Here is a 16,335-nt window from a genome sequence, read left to right on the forward strand (position 1 = left end):
GACAAATAAAATCCCACTTTAAAAATCATTTTGTTTGTAACGGGGAAACAAACCGACACTTTCCATCGATGCAGGGTGTTGGATGAAAGATGTGATGAGCAGTATTTGTTTGGGCTGACTCCTATTACACGCTGCAAAAACAAAATTGCAAATATCTGCCGAAGCACCAGAGAAAATGTACCAGAAGACTCTTAGGAGAGACGTAATTATATAGCTGTGTCCAGCAAACTGAAATGTTTTGACCTGATTGCATGTTTGAAGTTGCCATAAGTAGTTCACAATATGATTCACTGTTTACTGTATGTTCTCTAGGCATACAATGGTGCAGGACTACATCCGTGCAGTGGCAAAAGGGCACAATCAACAGTTTACAGGGTTTCTTGGGGTTTACTAAAGACAAACGTTTAGCTCCTTATTTGTTTGTTTGGGTGCTGGTTAATGTAGTGTGCCCAATAGCCATCAACAGCACCAATACATTTAAAGAAACAAATGTCCTGCAGTCTCCAAAACTTGTAGCTAAATTTCAAAGGCATCCATATGACATCCCGTTAACTGAGAGGTAAGATGTTTTGGTCTCTGCCACGTAGAAACTTTATGGCCATCTAGCAAATCATTAAAGACAAAGTCCATAGACACATGACTAATTTTCAATTCTGTATCAATTTCACTATATGTTACCTGATTAGCCTCTCACTTATCACTCAATTTAATGAAGCAAAATTTTGTAGTCGTAGTAGTAGAAGTAGAAGTAGTAGTAGTAGCAGTAGTAGTAGCAGTGTATAGGCATATAGAGAACAATGTATCAATGGATGTTAGCATAAAAATTTTGAGCAATGAGAGTGATTCATACTCATACTGAGGTGACAAACAGGAAACCCTAAATTTAGTCTTCATCCTCAGATGTATGTCTGCTAATTGCTCACACTTAAAACTAAAGTCAATTGCACTATGTTTCTCCTGCCTCATATACTCCTCAAAGTGGAGTTGCAATATTGCTACAGTTGCCAATATTGCATTTTCCATCATACCACACTTCCTGGAACCTACAATGGAAGTCTGCCCATATCTTTTATGTAAAAGTGAACTTAAACTTTCCACTTCAAGATGCTGATTTTTACAGCTAAATCAAGGCTATATTCTGACTCAGGCTCATATCTTGCCATCTATTACTGACAAATAACCTATTTATAATCATTGGCTTCATCTGTAAAGTGTAACTCCACATGCTACAATACAGTGCATGACAAGATATTTCATATCAGTATTCGTCATTTTCTATCCTACTTCAACTGCATATGGAGTCAAGGGGAAAAAAGATCTATACACCTTGGTGTGCACCTTACTCTCATCTTCTCACAATCCCTATGCAAGATACACAATGGAGCTACAAGAATTGTCCTACAGTCTTCTTTCCAATACTGATTCTCTAACTTTACCAAACAGCATTTTTCGAAAACATAGTCCCATCCTTCTTAAGATTTCCGTGTAAGTTCCCTGAGGATTGCTGTTACACTTTTACATGGTCTATACTGACCTGTTATGAACCAAGTAGTTGGGGTGTGGATTTGTTCAATGTCTGCCATCAAGCCTTGATTTCAAATGCTGGAGCAGTACACAATAATTACTCAAGTGTCTTGTATGTGGTTCCCCCTTCACAGAATGTGGTCCTGTTATTACCTGAGCTACCTTTCCATTCCAAACTGTCTTTTTACTTGCAACAAAAATAATTTAAAAAATGAAACTGCAATCAATATAGATGAATAAAAACAAAACCTCTCAACCTGAAACTTATAGCAGACACATTCACTTTTAAGAAGTGACAAATGGGATAGGGTATGAGGTTATCGTATTTTAAATTGTGAGTAACTAGTGGTGAGTTTTCTTACCTGAGTTTGTACAACATGATAGAAATGACTGGCAAGGGCTCGAGACAGTCTCAAGATGTTTGAATACTTCCGTTGAGTGTCTCGCAGCTGTTCAATCTGAGCCTCCAATTCTGTACAAAAAGGAAAAAAAAAGCCGATAACTTTTATTATTTGAAATTAGCAATGTGAACAATTGCACTAGTGATTTTTTTTGTGTGTGTGTGTGTGTGTGTGTGTGTGTGTGTGTGTGTGTGGTGGGGCGAGGGAGGGGGGGAGATGCATTTTCAGACTGGTATTTCAAATTTTAACCATTCTTCCCACTCCATGGCGTATCAGGTACAGCACCCATGGGCAGTATTAGGAAAGTAAAATAATCTTGGTTGCAGAGGGAACAATACTTTTACTGATGGGTTTCGCCCTTGTGGGACATCATCAGAAAACCTGTAAGAAAAAGAAAATAGCATTCCTCAGGGTATGGTCCTGTCCTGGAGAGCTTTACTGGAAATTAGAATGATTTACTAAGGACCTTACTTCCATATACTGCAAAAATCTGTATTCATCACATCTATGGGAACCATTGTTTGTACCTCCTGGGCAAAGAACGGTACAATTCAGCTATTGAGAACTAAGGTGTGGCAGAAAACCATGAAAAGATTTATACTCGCTGCAAACCTTACCTTAAACACATCAGAGTTAGCTGAAAAAGCAGAGCTGGCATGGGACCACACTTACAGGTTGTGAAACCATGTAACATAATCTGTACATTAAGCAATAACTCATTTCAATCATACCTACAAGTTTTCATGCATAACACATGCCGTTCACTTGTCAGTTGACTAGGTAATGTTCTCCTATCTGGTGCGCATTATTCGCCTCCTTACCATTACTTCTAACATACTGCAAGAAATTTATACAGTTACCTGTACTCACTTGAAAACTTTACTTTAAAAAAAAGTAATTAATTAATGTGCATATAGTACTTGTACTTTATGTATCTGCTATTTAGCACAGGCAGTGCTGCCCTAATTTGTCGGTGAAACGGCTGCCACATGTATTAACATGGATTACACACTAGAGTACACTGCCACATAATCAAATTAAGAGTGTTTACCTACAATAACGTTACTAGTAAACTGATTACAATCAAACTGTGGGTTGTAAGCATAAGATTTAACAAACAGATTTATTTTGTCTTAAAATATGCCTGGAGAAATTGAAGAATCACATTCCTATTTACATTCACAAATACCTATGAACCAGTATCTTAACAGATCCATGCAAAAAGTGCTCGAGTACTTACCAACAACAAAATTAGATGCCTCTATAAAGAAAACAATATGCTTACAGTTTTTGCTTTAGATGCCTATATGGGCATAGCAAAGCCATTTAATGACAGTGAGTTAGATGAAATGCTGAGGGTTCTAAATGTTACAATTTGGGTAAGTAGTCAGCTGATTACACAAGGACACTGCCAGAAAATTTGAAAGCTAGGAAAGTTTACTGCCAGTCAGCCCACAGTCATACACGCAATAAGAATGAAGTACTTCCATTCGCTGAACACAAAGTAAATTTGATAAACATCAATTTTAATGTGCGGCAGAAAGAACTATTGAGCAATGGAATTAATCACAATATTCAGGCATTCAGGAGGACGATGGTTCAATCCCGCGTCCGGCCATCCCGATTTAGGTTTTCCGTGATTTCCCTAAATCGCTCCAGGCAAATGCAGTGATGGTTCCTTTCAAAGGGCACGGCCGACTTCCTTCCCCGTCCTTCCCTAATCCGATGAGACCGATGACCTCGCTGTCTGGTCTCCTTCCACAAAAAACCAACCAACCACAATATTCAGCCACAATTAAATGACAGGGTAGCCACAGAGTCAGTAGTTGACTTAAAAATAGCCTTGGACAGTGCAGTCTATAAGAAGACTGAAAAACTCAGAATAGCATTAAAGCTACCAATCTGATAGAGAAAGCCTTCCAAACTAAGTCCAGGAATAAAGACTATGCCATAATGAGTTCTATCAACAAAAAGCTTAAGTCTGGTGAAGTGATGATTGTCCGAACGGATAACGGTAATACTGTGGTCGTTATATATAAGAATTATTGCTAAGACGATAAGGTTTTTTGGAGGAAATAACATCAAACAAATATAGTATGATCCACCATACAATTATGTGAAGAAGCATAAAACATGCCTTGTAGGCTGCAATAACATAATTAGCCCAGATAATCAACGCAGAATGAAAGCAATGACTCTGAAAGCACCTGCTCTTCATGTGCAAATTAAGACACACAAGCAAGACCCCTCTATACGTCCTATAGTGAATGGGATATGCAATCCTGGTAAATCTTCCTCCATATTTCTGTTGCAATTAATACATAAAACATTCATTCATGAACACAATTTTTATATCTCCAACAGAAATGATTTGGTTGAGAAATTGAAAGACAGGGTGTTACCACCAAAGTGTTCGACATAAAGAGGCTTCATGTAGAGGATACGATAACTGTTACACAAAAAAATCTTTTTAATCACGGTCAACTCAAAACCGATGAGGTTCCAGAATTGATTTCACTGCTTAGGGTAGTAATGACGTACAATGATTACTCCTTTAATAATCACATGTATAAATTGAAGGATGTATTATTGATGGGTAGTTGTCATAGTATGTTGGAAGTGATGGTCCCCACAGATGTGACAAAAACAAATTTTGTATATTAAAGTACGGTCTTTAGTAAATCTTTTAAACTTCCAGTAAAGCTCTGCAGGACAGGACCACACCCTGATGAATACTATTTTCTTTTCCTTGCAGATCTTCTGATAATGCCCCAGAAGGGCAAAACATGTTGATAAAAGTATTGTTTCCCTGCAACCAAGACTGTATTTCTTTTGAAATCAAACTTTAACATTATCAAAATGAAGTCAAAAATCAATAAGAAACATCAGAGATTAATGCCACAGTCATGATCAAGTTATTACAATTGTGCCTAAGTTCAATGTAGACAAGAGGGAGAAGAAAATTGGCTGTCCTTTTCGAAATTTGCCTTAAATGTAAATCTGAAAGACCTGGCAGAGATTTGAACCCAGTTAGTGCTGAATGTGAGGCCAGTGTCTTACAGCTGTGCCACTTCACTATGTACTGTCCAGAAAAAGATACCTACAACAAAGCTGAACCACCAGTAAATGCAGAAAACAATTATGAAGTGGTCATTATGATACTATTCATAAACTACAGCACCAAAATGCAAACATATTAACTCAGAAACAATGAAACACTGACATCATTAATTGGTTCCATATCTGCTACACATGTGAAAAACAACGCTAAACTCTAACTAATTTTTATTGAAGACTTGTGTCAAAGGAGGATACTAGCAATAAAACAAAAGTTATTTTACACAAATGAACTTTTCTCATGCCATATAGTTCTCAGTTATTTCATCAAACATTTTCAATCACAATATTATCCAAAAAATTTCAAGATTATGAAAGGCAATAAACAGCTAACAGAAAAATAATCCATTCAATTTTACAGGACTCACTCTGTTGATTATTAAATATAACTGCAAACTATATAACAACTTCATTTTATGTACAATTCTCAGGTTAGATTCAGTCATCAGAGTTCAGCATCATCCAGTATTTAACCATAAATCATAACCGACATAATACTTGTGAAGCATAATTATTAGGAGCAAGATAATACCAGTGCTTAGGAGTGAGAGACGTGAGACACTGATTATTTGCTTAATTGTAAGGGTAATATCATTCAAGTATATATTTTTTGCTAACTGCTCGAGCACTGCAAAACACTGAAATAATACAGATTACAGTGATGATGATTAAAAACAAATTTGAAAAGATAAAAGTTGCTAAACCCACATTAGAAAAGCACTCAAGTAAACTATGAAGCACATATGCCAATATGAATTCAGAAACAAAACAACTTCTCATATGAACAATGTGTATTTGTGGATTTAGAGTATTCAAAATTGGTAATGGCACTGTGAACAGAAATAAAAAACATGTATATGAATGAGTAAACCACTTGGAAAGCTGCATCAAATTGTCAAAAAATTGAAGGAATAATTAAATCTACAGATCTCCATGTACTTGATATTTCATATAAAAGCCATAGAGTAGTACTACGATACTGTAACCTTCTACATAACTGCATTACACATTTGAGGTTTAATCATAACTATTATTTTATTCCATTACACACAGCTTAGTGGCTCTCAGACCAGAAGCTTAACTCTACTATGGGATACAAGAATTCGGTCATTTTATTATTGAAAATATTCAAACTGATTTTACATTTATTGAAATTCTCACCTTTATCCACAGTTCTTGAAGTTTTTCCCAATTTTTCAAACATAAGTTGCTTTGTACATTTGTATGTTGAAATACTCCAGTTCTTTATACTTTCAATTTTTGATTGTTGGGCTTTTATGATTTGAGGATCGCCATTCTGCGTTGAATTCATAGATGGTGATGTCATTGATGCTGGGGCTGAAACAAATATTTAAGCATACAGGTAATACACAAGGAATTCAATCAAAACAGGCTGCCAGCAGTAAACTGGATGTGGTATCCACTTTCAATGATTCGCAAATGTTTAAAGGGACTGATTAGGAAGGTTCACTGCATCTTTGATGTTAGTTCTTTGATGACCTAGTTACATAAATTCAGATTTACATAACAAGCCAACGAGTGAACCAGCCAGCAGACTTTCCAATAGCACATAACTTAGTGTTTAAACTAGACATGATGTCAGTCAATTATTTTAAGTCAACATCTGTGTTCTAATTATCATACAGTTTTAGATTCTGAAGTGTATATGTATGCATACAGATAAATAACTGTAAGCTCGACTCTACAAGACACACATTTTTGTTCTGGTAAGGAGGTGTAACAATATCTATCTCTCGCCCTCAAAATGAGAGTTCTCATGCAGTGCTTCAACATACTTTACAATAATATGATTTTGATCACAACTTTTGTTTCAAAGAGTTTTTGTGATTGCATTCATAGTCTTGCTTTCTGGGTGGGGTGGGAAGAGGGAGACAACATTTTGTGTGCTTGCAGTAGGATTTAGCAGTTGCACCTGATGTCTGCCGATTGGAGTGTTTCATGTTCAAATTTTTTTACATGACATGGGGATATGAATTAAGAAACTGATATAATGAAAAACTAATGGCTAGTGGCATGAAATGAATGTATCCAAAGTGATTTAAAAATGAGAATGAGAAAATTCACAAGCACAGAAATGGAAACATCTCATCACACACCATGTACCTCTTACATACACTAACAAATGATGCAACATGAAGGAATTCTCCCAATGGGATGGAAATCTGTAGATGTATGTGCATGTACAGACAAACACTTGTTTCAGAAAAAATGGATGATTAATTCAACAGAAAGAGCTTCACAAACTGAGCAAGTCAATAACGTGTTGGTCCACATCTGGCTCATATGCAAGCAGTTATTCGGTTTAGCACTGATTGATAAGGGTTGCTGGATGTCCCCCTGAGGAATATTGTGTCAAATGCTGTGCAACTGGTGTGTTTGATTGTCAAAATCCCAAGATGGTTGATGGGCCATGCCCATAATGCTTCACATGTTCTCAACTGGAGAGCGTTCCAGCAACCTAGATCGCCAAGGTAGAGTTTGGTAAGCACAAAGACAAGCAGTAAAAACTATCGCCATGTGTGGGCGGGCATTAGCTTGCTGAAATGCAAGCCTAGGATGGTTTGGCATGAAAGGAAACTAAATGAGGTGTAGACTATCATCGATATATCGCTGTGCTGTAAGGGTGCCATGGGTGATGAGCAAAGGGGTCCTGCTACGAAAACAAATGGCACCCTAGGCCATCACTCCTGGCTGGAGGGTCGTGTGGTGGGCGACAGTCAGGTTAGCATTCCACGGTTACCCAGGGCATCTCCAGCTGCATCTTTGAGCTCGAATCTCATTGACTGGAGCAGAATTGCCTTCACTGACGAGTTCCGCTTTGAACTGAGCCCTAATGACCAGCCAAGACATGTCAGGACAGTGGTGAGATACCAAACTGACTGTCACCTACCATATGGCCTGACAATCAGGAGCGATAGTCTGGGGTGCCATTTCTTTTCATATCAGGATCCCTTTGTTCGTCATCTGCTACACCCTTACAGTGCAGTGGTAGTCGATGATATTCTATGCCTCATTTTGTTGCCCTTCATGGCCAGAAATTCTGGGCTTACAGTTCAGCAATATAAGGCCAACCCGCACACAGCGAGAATTTCTACTGCTCGTCTTTGTGCTTGTCAAACCCTACCTTAGCCAGCAAGTTTGGTGACTCTCTTCCCAAATGAGATCACTTGGAACATTATGGGCAGGGCCCTTCAACCAGCTCATGATTTTGACAGTCTAACATGCCAAATAAATAAAATTTGGCACAATATTCCTCAGGAAGACATTTAACAACTCTGTCAATCACTGCAAAGCTAAATAACTGCTTACATAAAGGCCAGAGGTGGACCAACACGTTGCTGACTTGCTCAATTTCTGAAAATCTTTCTCTTGAATAAATCATTCAAAATTTTTCGAATTATAATCATTTATTTGTCTATACCTGTACATCACATCTACCAATTTCCATTCCATTCAGATAATTTCTTTGGGGTGTTTTTTGAGTGTATAATGGGACAAAGAAGACAAATATGCTGGTATCACAACTATCTACCAATTTTCATTCTTTAACTGATCTCAATGTCAATTTTCAATCCAGAAACCACCTGAGTATCTAAACTGATGTCTTATTCAGATAACAGAACAAGATATAAGCACTTTAAGATATTGTTAAACAGCACTATTTTTTAATGAAAAGTTCTGAGCAATCCAGGTTTTTTTCTGTAGTATTTGTTAGCTTCACCAGCTCTCAACCAAACAGCCATATTCTGACCTAGCCTGGGCTTCGCTTCAGGTCAGTCTGTAGCATGAATTCATACTTACATAAATAAAGGATCTTTTTTCAACCAACTGTCAAGATCCATTTCTTAATGGTCAACAAATATTATTCACACTGGACTGAAGCATTTTACTTCTGGTAATGTACTTGCTGTGTCGAATTTATACTGCATTAAAATTTTGCAGTAATTTAATATTCAGCCATGGACATCTGCATTTTCTTGGGCCATGCAATTTTGGTAGTGTCATTTGAACATATGATCAAGGTCACATCTTCCATTCCAGCTTCAACAACAATAGTACTGTCTGTCTTTTGGCATGTATCCTGATTCCAGTTACAGTTCAGTACATAGTTCTAATCTTTCAAGAATGCAGCATATATATTTTTGATTTTATTTTATACACTCCTGGAAATTGAAATAAGAACACCGTGAATTCATTGTCCCAGGAAGGGGAAACTTTATTGACACATTCCTGGGGTCAGATACATCACATGATCACACTGACAGAACCACAGGCACATAGACACAGGCAACAGAGCATGCACAATGTCGGCACTAGTACAGTGTATATCCACCTTTCACAGCAATGCAGGCTGCTATTCTCCCATGGAGACGATCGTAGAGATGCTGGATGTAGTCCTGTGGAGTGGCTTGCCATGCCATTTCCACCTGGCGCCTCAGTTGGACCAGCGTTCGTGCTGGACGTGCAGACCGCGTGAGACGACGCTTCATCCAGTCCCAAACATGCTCAATGGGGGACAGATCCGGAGATCTTGCTGGCCAGGGTAGCTGACTTACACCTTCTAGAGCACGTTGGGTGGCACGGGATACATGCGGACGTGCATTGTCCTGTTGGAACAGCAAGTTCCCTTGCCGGTCTAGGAATGGTAGAACGATGGGTTCGATGACGGTTTGGATGTACCGTGCACTATTCAGTGTCCCCTCGACGATCACCAGTGGTGTACGGCCAGTGTAGGAGATCGCTCCCCACACCATGATGCCGGGTGTTGGCCCTGTGTGCCTCGGTTGTATGCAGTCCTGATTGTGGCGCTCACCTGCACGGCGCCAAACACGCATACGACCATCATTGGCACCAAGGCACAAGCGACTCTCATCGCTGAAGACGACACGTCTCCATTCGTCCCTCCATTCACGCCTGTCGCGACACCACTGGAGGCGGGCTGCACGATGTTGGGGCGTGAGCGGAAGACGGCCTAACGGTGTGCGGGACCGTAGCCCAGCTTCATGGGGACGGTTGCGAATGGTCCTCGCCGATACCCCAGGAGCAACAGTGTCCCTAATTTGCTGGGAAGTGGCGGTGCGGTCCCCTACGGCACTGCGTAGGATCCTACGGTCTTGGCGTGCATCCGTGCGTCGCTGCGGTCCGGTCCCAGGTCGACGGGCACGTGCACCTTCCGCCGACCACTGGCGACAACATCGATGTACTGTGGAGACCTCACGCCCCACGTGTTGAGCAATTCGGCGGTACGTCCACCCGGCCTCCCGCATGCCCACTATACGCCTTCGCTCATGTCCGTCAACTGCACATACGGTTCACGTCAACGCTGTCGCGGCATGCTACCAGTGTTAAAGACTGCGATGGAGCTCCGTATGCCACGGCAAACTGGCTGACACTGACGGCGGCGGTGCACAAATGCTGCGCAGCTAGCGCCATTCGACGGCCAACACCGCGGTTCCTGGTGTGTCCGCTGTGCCGTGCGTGTGATCATTGCTTGTACAGCCCTCTCACAGTGTCCGGAGCAAGTATGGTGGGTCTGACACACCGGTGTCAATGTGTTCATTTTTCCATTTCCAGGAGTGTATGTACCTTAAATCATGTTGATACAATGTCTGTATATAATATGTCATACATGTCAATTGTTTAACTGAGCTACCTTCATGCCCAACAGATGATAGGCAAGTTTACAAGTACGTGAAAATTAGAAGGCAGTTAAAATTTGATTTTATATGTGATAATGAAAACAGGTTAAAACTGTGTCAGACCAGGACCTGATCTCTACTTGCTTCAGGCAGTGTTCTACTTGTTCACACATCTGAACAGGCTTCAGACTTCAATTCAAAACATAGTAACTCCTCTCTCCTACTTTTCTAAACTCCTTGGGGGCTCTCCAGTATATCCTGGTGGGCAAACATCTTTGGGAGAAGGGATATTCTGATTGATCAGTATTTATTTACACCATTTAACGGCGGAACATGAACTTTTTTATAAGGAAGAAAATTGCGCACAAGTCTATATGAGGAGGGTCAACAAAAAGCCTAAGTTGGTGCTTTCGTTCATGAAAAGAGCAAAACATGAATGTCGGTATTTAATGCATAGACAATGAACACTGAAAATACAAGGGACACCTATTAACAAAGTTTTGGAGCTTAAACTATAATCAATATTTCAGTCAGTAATTTGGTTTTTATTACTAACATTAATTGAAAGTGCTATAACAGTTTCTCTTTAGTAGCTCGAGTTTGTTGTCAAATATATTTCTTATGCGATTGATTTCAGATTAACAAGAAATTCATTCTCAGGCCTGTTTAAGAAAAGTGAACTTCTACAACTTATGAAACCAAACCATCTAATCCTCATTATCAAATACACTCCTGGAAATGGAAAAAAGAACACATTGACACCGGTGTGTCAGACCTACCATACTTGCTCTGGACACTGTGAGAGGGCTGTACAAGCAATGATCACACGCACGGCACAGCGGACACACCAGGAACCGCGGTGTTGGCCGTCGAATGGCGCTAGCTGCGCAGCATTTGTGCACCGCCGCCGTCAGTGTCAGCCAGTTTGCCGTGGCATACGGAGCTCCATCGCAGTCTTTAACACTGGTAGCATGCCGCGACAGCGTGGACGTGAACCGTATGTGCAGTTGACGGACTTTGAGCGAGGGCGTATAGTGGGCATGCGGGAGGCCGGGTGGACGTACCGCCGAATTGCTCAACACGTGGGGCGTGAGGTCTCCACAGTACATCGATGTTGTCGCCAGTGGTCGGCGGAAGGTGCACGTGCCCGTCGACCTGGGACCGGACCGCAGCGACGCACGGATGCACGCCAAGACCGTAGGATCCTACGCAGTGCCGTAGGGGACCGCACCGCCACTTCCCAGCAAATTAGGGACACTGTTGCTCCTGGGGTATCGGCAAGGACCATTCGCAACCGTCTCCATGAAGCTGGGCTACGGTCCCGCACACCGTTAGGCCGTCTTCCGCTCACGCCCCAACATCGTGCAGTCCGCCTCCAGTGGTGTCGCGACAGGCGTGAATGGAGGGACGAATGGAGACGTGTCATCTTCAGCGATGAGAGTCGCTTCTGCCTTGGTGCCAATGATGGTCGTATGCGTGTTTGGCGCCGTGCAGGTGAGCGCCACAATCAGGACTGCATACGACCGAGGCACACAGGGCCAACACCCGGCATCATGGTGTGGGGAGCGATCTCCTACACTGGCCGTACACCACTGGTGATCGTCGAGGGGACACTGAATAGTGCACGGTACATCCAAACCGTCATCGAACCCATCGTTCTACCATTCCTAGACCGGCAAGGGAACTTGCTGTTCCAACAGGACAATGCACGTCCGCATGTATCCCGTGCCACCCAACGTGCTCTAGAAGGTGTAAGTCAGCTACCCTGGCCAGCAAGATCTCCGGATATGTCCCCCATTGAGCATGTTTGGGACTGGATGAAGCGTCGTCTCACGCGGTCTGCACGTCCAGCACGAACGCTGGTCCAACTGTGGCGCCAGGTGGAAATGGCATGGCAAGCCGTTCCACAGGACTACATCCAGCATCTCTACGATCGTCTCCATGGGAGAATAGCAGCCTGCATTGCTGCGAAAGGTGGATATACACTGTACTAGTGCCGACATTGTGCATGCTCTGTTGCCTGTGTCTATGTGCCTGTGGTTCTGTCAGTGTGATCATGTGATGTATCTGACCCCAGGAATGTGTCAATAAAGTTTCCCCTTCCTGGGACAATGAATTCACGGTGTTCTTATTTCAATTTCCAGGAGTGTAAATCATCAGCTTAGGAGCTAAACAGCTGCCACATGTCTTAGGGACTAAAGATGGCACCCAAGTCAAGGAGCTATTACAAAGTTGACTTTCTGTAATATGACTGTAGAAAATTAACAAAATAATCATGCTTTGAAGTGAACTTATGGTGTTGACAGTTCTTGCACTGTGTGAGGATGATGGCAATTCATTGACATTGGCGGCCAATGAGCATCGCTGGATTTAATTATTTCTTTCAGCAGAAGATAAGAGTTGATTACATTTGTTTTTGATATGGACATCACCAGAATAACTTTTAATGATATGACTGTTGTGAATTTTAAGACTGTTTACTGATTTTGATATTTCTTTGGTGACTTCAAAAACTGGGATGTGCAGACAGACTGACTGGAAGCGAAGTCTGAGGCCCAGGCTAGGTCAGAATATGACCATTTGGTTGCAAGCTGGTGAAGCTAACAAATGCTACAGCAAAAAATCTGGTTGTGGTGACAGACTGATCTTTCACTTAGGCCAAGCTCTACGTTACGTTGAAATGTGATAATCTGATTGTGAGTTGGTGAAGCCAACAAATCTCAACACAAAAATAATATTATCATGTACACTGATTTGTCATGTAGTTCAAGCTATACATTCATCATCGCAGTAACCCCCCCAAATACGTACTTTTCCAGTGCAATCTGTCAATCACAAATGTACTTTATTTCAGCTATAGTGCGCTTAAATTTCTTAGATAAGGTTTAAGAACTGATTCATTGTACATCTGAATCAGCTGCACAGGAAAACAATGGTGATACCAGATGGCTAAATAAAAATAGTTATTGGCAAACTATTGGCACAGAGGTTGTGGTTTTCCCTTTGACATAAAATGTGTAGCTTTTGTAAAATGTTGTATACTTAAAAGTGTTGTAACTTAACAAAAAGTGACATAAGGCAGTTACTGAGGGAGCAAGGGTACCATTTCACTGCAGTAGAATAATATACAATAATTCTGAAGTACCATATATAAATAATTTCTTGCAGAATGCTCTTTAAGCAACTGGACATCCTGATCAAAGCCTTGCTATTAATTTACTGCCTCCTGAAGTTTGGTTGTTAACCAGAACCATCTTTTGGAAAGAGCGTTAACTTTAAACAGAAATAATAATGAGTTGCACTCTTCATGAATTCTCTACTTTGACGATGAATGGAAAATTCTGAATGTATAAAAATTTTTGAACAGAGGAGAGAGAGAGAGAGAGAGAGAGAGAGAGAGAGAGAGAGAGAGAGAGAGAGAGGGGGGGGGGGGGGGGGGGAGGGTGGGAGGGAGATTAGTTAGTTAGTTAGTTATTGGTATGTCCTGTAGAACATAATTGTAACCTCTTGCTATGGCTGAGGAGTTAGATATAGAGTTATAGAACACATTATCAGCAAAAAATATGGCAACATGCTGACCAATTCTTGTATTATTGATGAGATATGATTTCAGTTTTTATCTAAGGGTAATTTTTTGGTCTACTTAATTCTTTAGGTCACCAGATAGGTGGCCACAGCTTTGGGTCAAGAGGAATATTTTATATTTGATACTAGTACTCACCTTTGACCAGTAACATAACATTAATGGCTGCTGTGATGTCACATTTTGGTGCATATTTTAACAGTCTGATTATTAGCTGGTGAAGCCAATAAATGTAAAGAAACACCCTGGTTGTGGTGACAGACTGATTTTTAGTTTAGCACGGTTGGAAAAGAAAGCAGTAATGATTATGATGTTATTGTTGCCATGTTGTTTACGACATTTGTCACACAGACCATTTTGGGGTGGGTTGGGAGGAGTCTATGTGGGATTGGGTTCTGATTAGGCATAGGAAACTTGTTTCCATTGGCACAGATGATAGCAGCAAGTATCCATGGTGGAAGATAAAAAAAAATGCATAAAAGAAGTAAAAATATGTGGGTAAAATTCACAACAGGCACAAGACGAATAAAGTATGGGGAAAAAGATGAAACATGAAGGAGTATGGCCGATAGTGAAAACTACCTAAAACGGATGTAAAAATGCAATGACATCAGAGAGAAAAATATGTAAAAAGACAATAATAATGTGCTGCAGGTTGTTGGGTGGATATGTGTGAAAAGAGAGTGGACAGCAGGTGTACATTGATTAAATGAGATTAGTATGTGCATGCTGGAATAATGGGAGAAACGGGGAGGTGGCGGTAACGTCAATGTTCTAAGTTCAGGTGGCACAGGTAGGTACAGTAAATAACACACATACATACACGACACTAAGTGAGGAAGCATAACTAATTTGAAGGTATGGAAGTAATTATATAGGCAGGAAGAATGTGATTATGAGATGTTGCACGAACATTCTGCGCAGTCACATAGTCACGTGTCGTGTGCAGAATAGATTGTTGATACAGCATGTTTCGTAAGTCAGAGTGTGTGTGGTTTTGAAGGCAACAGAAAAGACACAGGAAAGAAGAACAGAAAAGGAGATACACTGATTAAGGTAATGCATTAGAGAATAGGAACAAAGGAAAAGAGTATTGGGTTGTGGGATGGAAAAAAAAATCCATTAGGCAGAATCAAACAATGGACAGCCCTGGATGGAATAACAACAATATTATGAAAATTATACACAGCTAGACACCAAACAGAGGAAAAGTTGAGGTGCAGAAAGGCATAACAAAAATACTGTTATGCACTTAAGCTTTTGGCCAAAAGGCCTTCTTCCAAAATAGAAAAAACACACACACACACACACACACACACACACACACACACACACACACACACACAAGCACAACTGCCACATAAATGGCCATTGTTTCCAGCCGGAGACAGTGGTCATGTGTGTCCGAGTTGTGAATGTGAATGTGTGTGTGTGTGTGTGTGTGTGTGTGTGTGTGTGTGTGTTTCTACTCTGGAGCCTTTAGAAAAAAAGCTTAAATATAAAGCGGTCTTTTTGTTGTGCCTGTCTGCGACTCAACGTCTCCTCTATATGGTGAACAGCAATCTACCCTTCTCATAATACTGTTATAATTCCATCCAGAACTTTTTCATTGTTTGATTTTCCCCTTTATCCAAAGATTTTTATGGTTGAATATCTCACTCCCTACTGTGCCACAATAAGAGTGAGTGATGGATGGTGTAAATCTCCCTCCAGGAAGGAAGATGGGGTTTAACGTCCCGTCTACACTGAGGTCGATATAGACAGAGCATAAGCTCGGATCGTTTCAAGGATAAGAAAGGAAATTTGCAGTGTCCTGTTAAAGGAATTATCCTTGCATTTGCCTGGAGTGATTTAAGGAAATCATGGAAAACCTAAATCTGGTTGGATGGACACAGATTTGAATATCTGAACCATCGTCGTCCTGAATCCTAGTGTAATGTGCTCATGACTGTGTCACACTGCTTGGTATCTCCCTCTAGTATTATATTTATGAATGTTACCATTGTGTTCAAGCTGTGATTGGCTATTGATACACTTCATAAAGGAGTAA

General features: G+C 40.8%; 1 protein-coding gene across 4 annotated transcripts in view; it reads right to left on the minus strand.

Moving 5' to 3' along the window:
• Positions 1-16,335, minus strand: part of LOC124554884 (arfaptin-2) — a 56,411-nt gene that overhangs the window by 38,185 nt on the left and 1,891 nt on the right. For all 4 annotated transcript variants that reach the window (XM_047128557.1, XM_047128554.1, XM_047128556.1 and 1 more), the window contains exons 3-4: positions 6,204-6,380; positions 1,887-1,996 (exon numbers count right to left, since the gene is read on the minus strand). In XM_047128557.1, coding sequence (XP_046984513.1) covers positions 1,887-1,996; positions 6,204-6,380 — 287 coding nt within the window. The remainder of the gene's footprint in view (positions 1-1,886; positions 1,997-6,203; positions 6,381-16,335) is intronic.

Source organism: Schistocerca americana, chromosome X (assembly GCF_021461395.2).
Source record: "Schistocerca americana isolate TAMUIC-IGC-003095 chromosome X, iqSchAmer2.1, whole genome shotgun sequence".
Taxonomy (NCBI): Eukaryota; Metazoa; Arthropoda; class Insecta; order Orthoptera; family Acrididae; genus Schistocerca; species Schistocerca americana.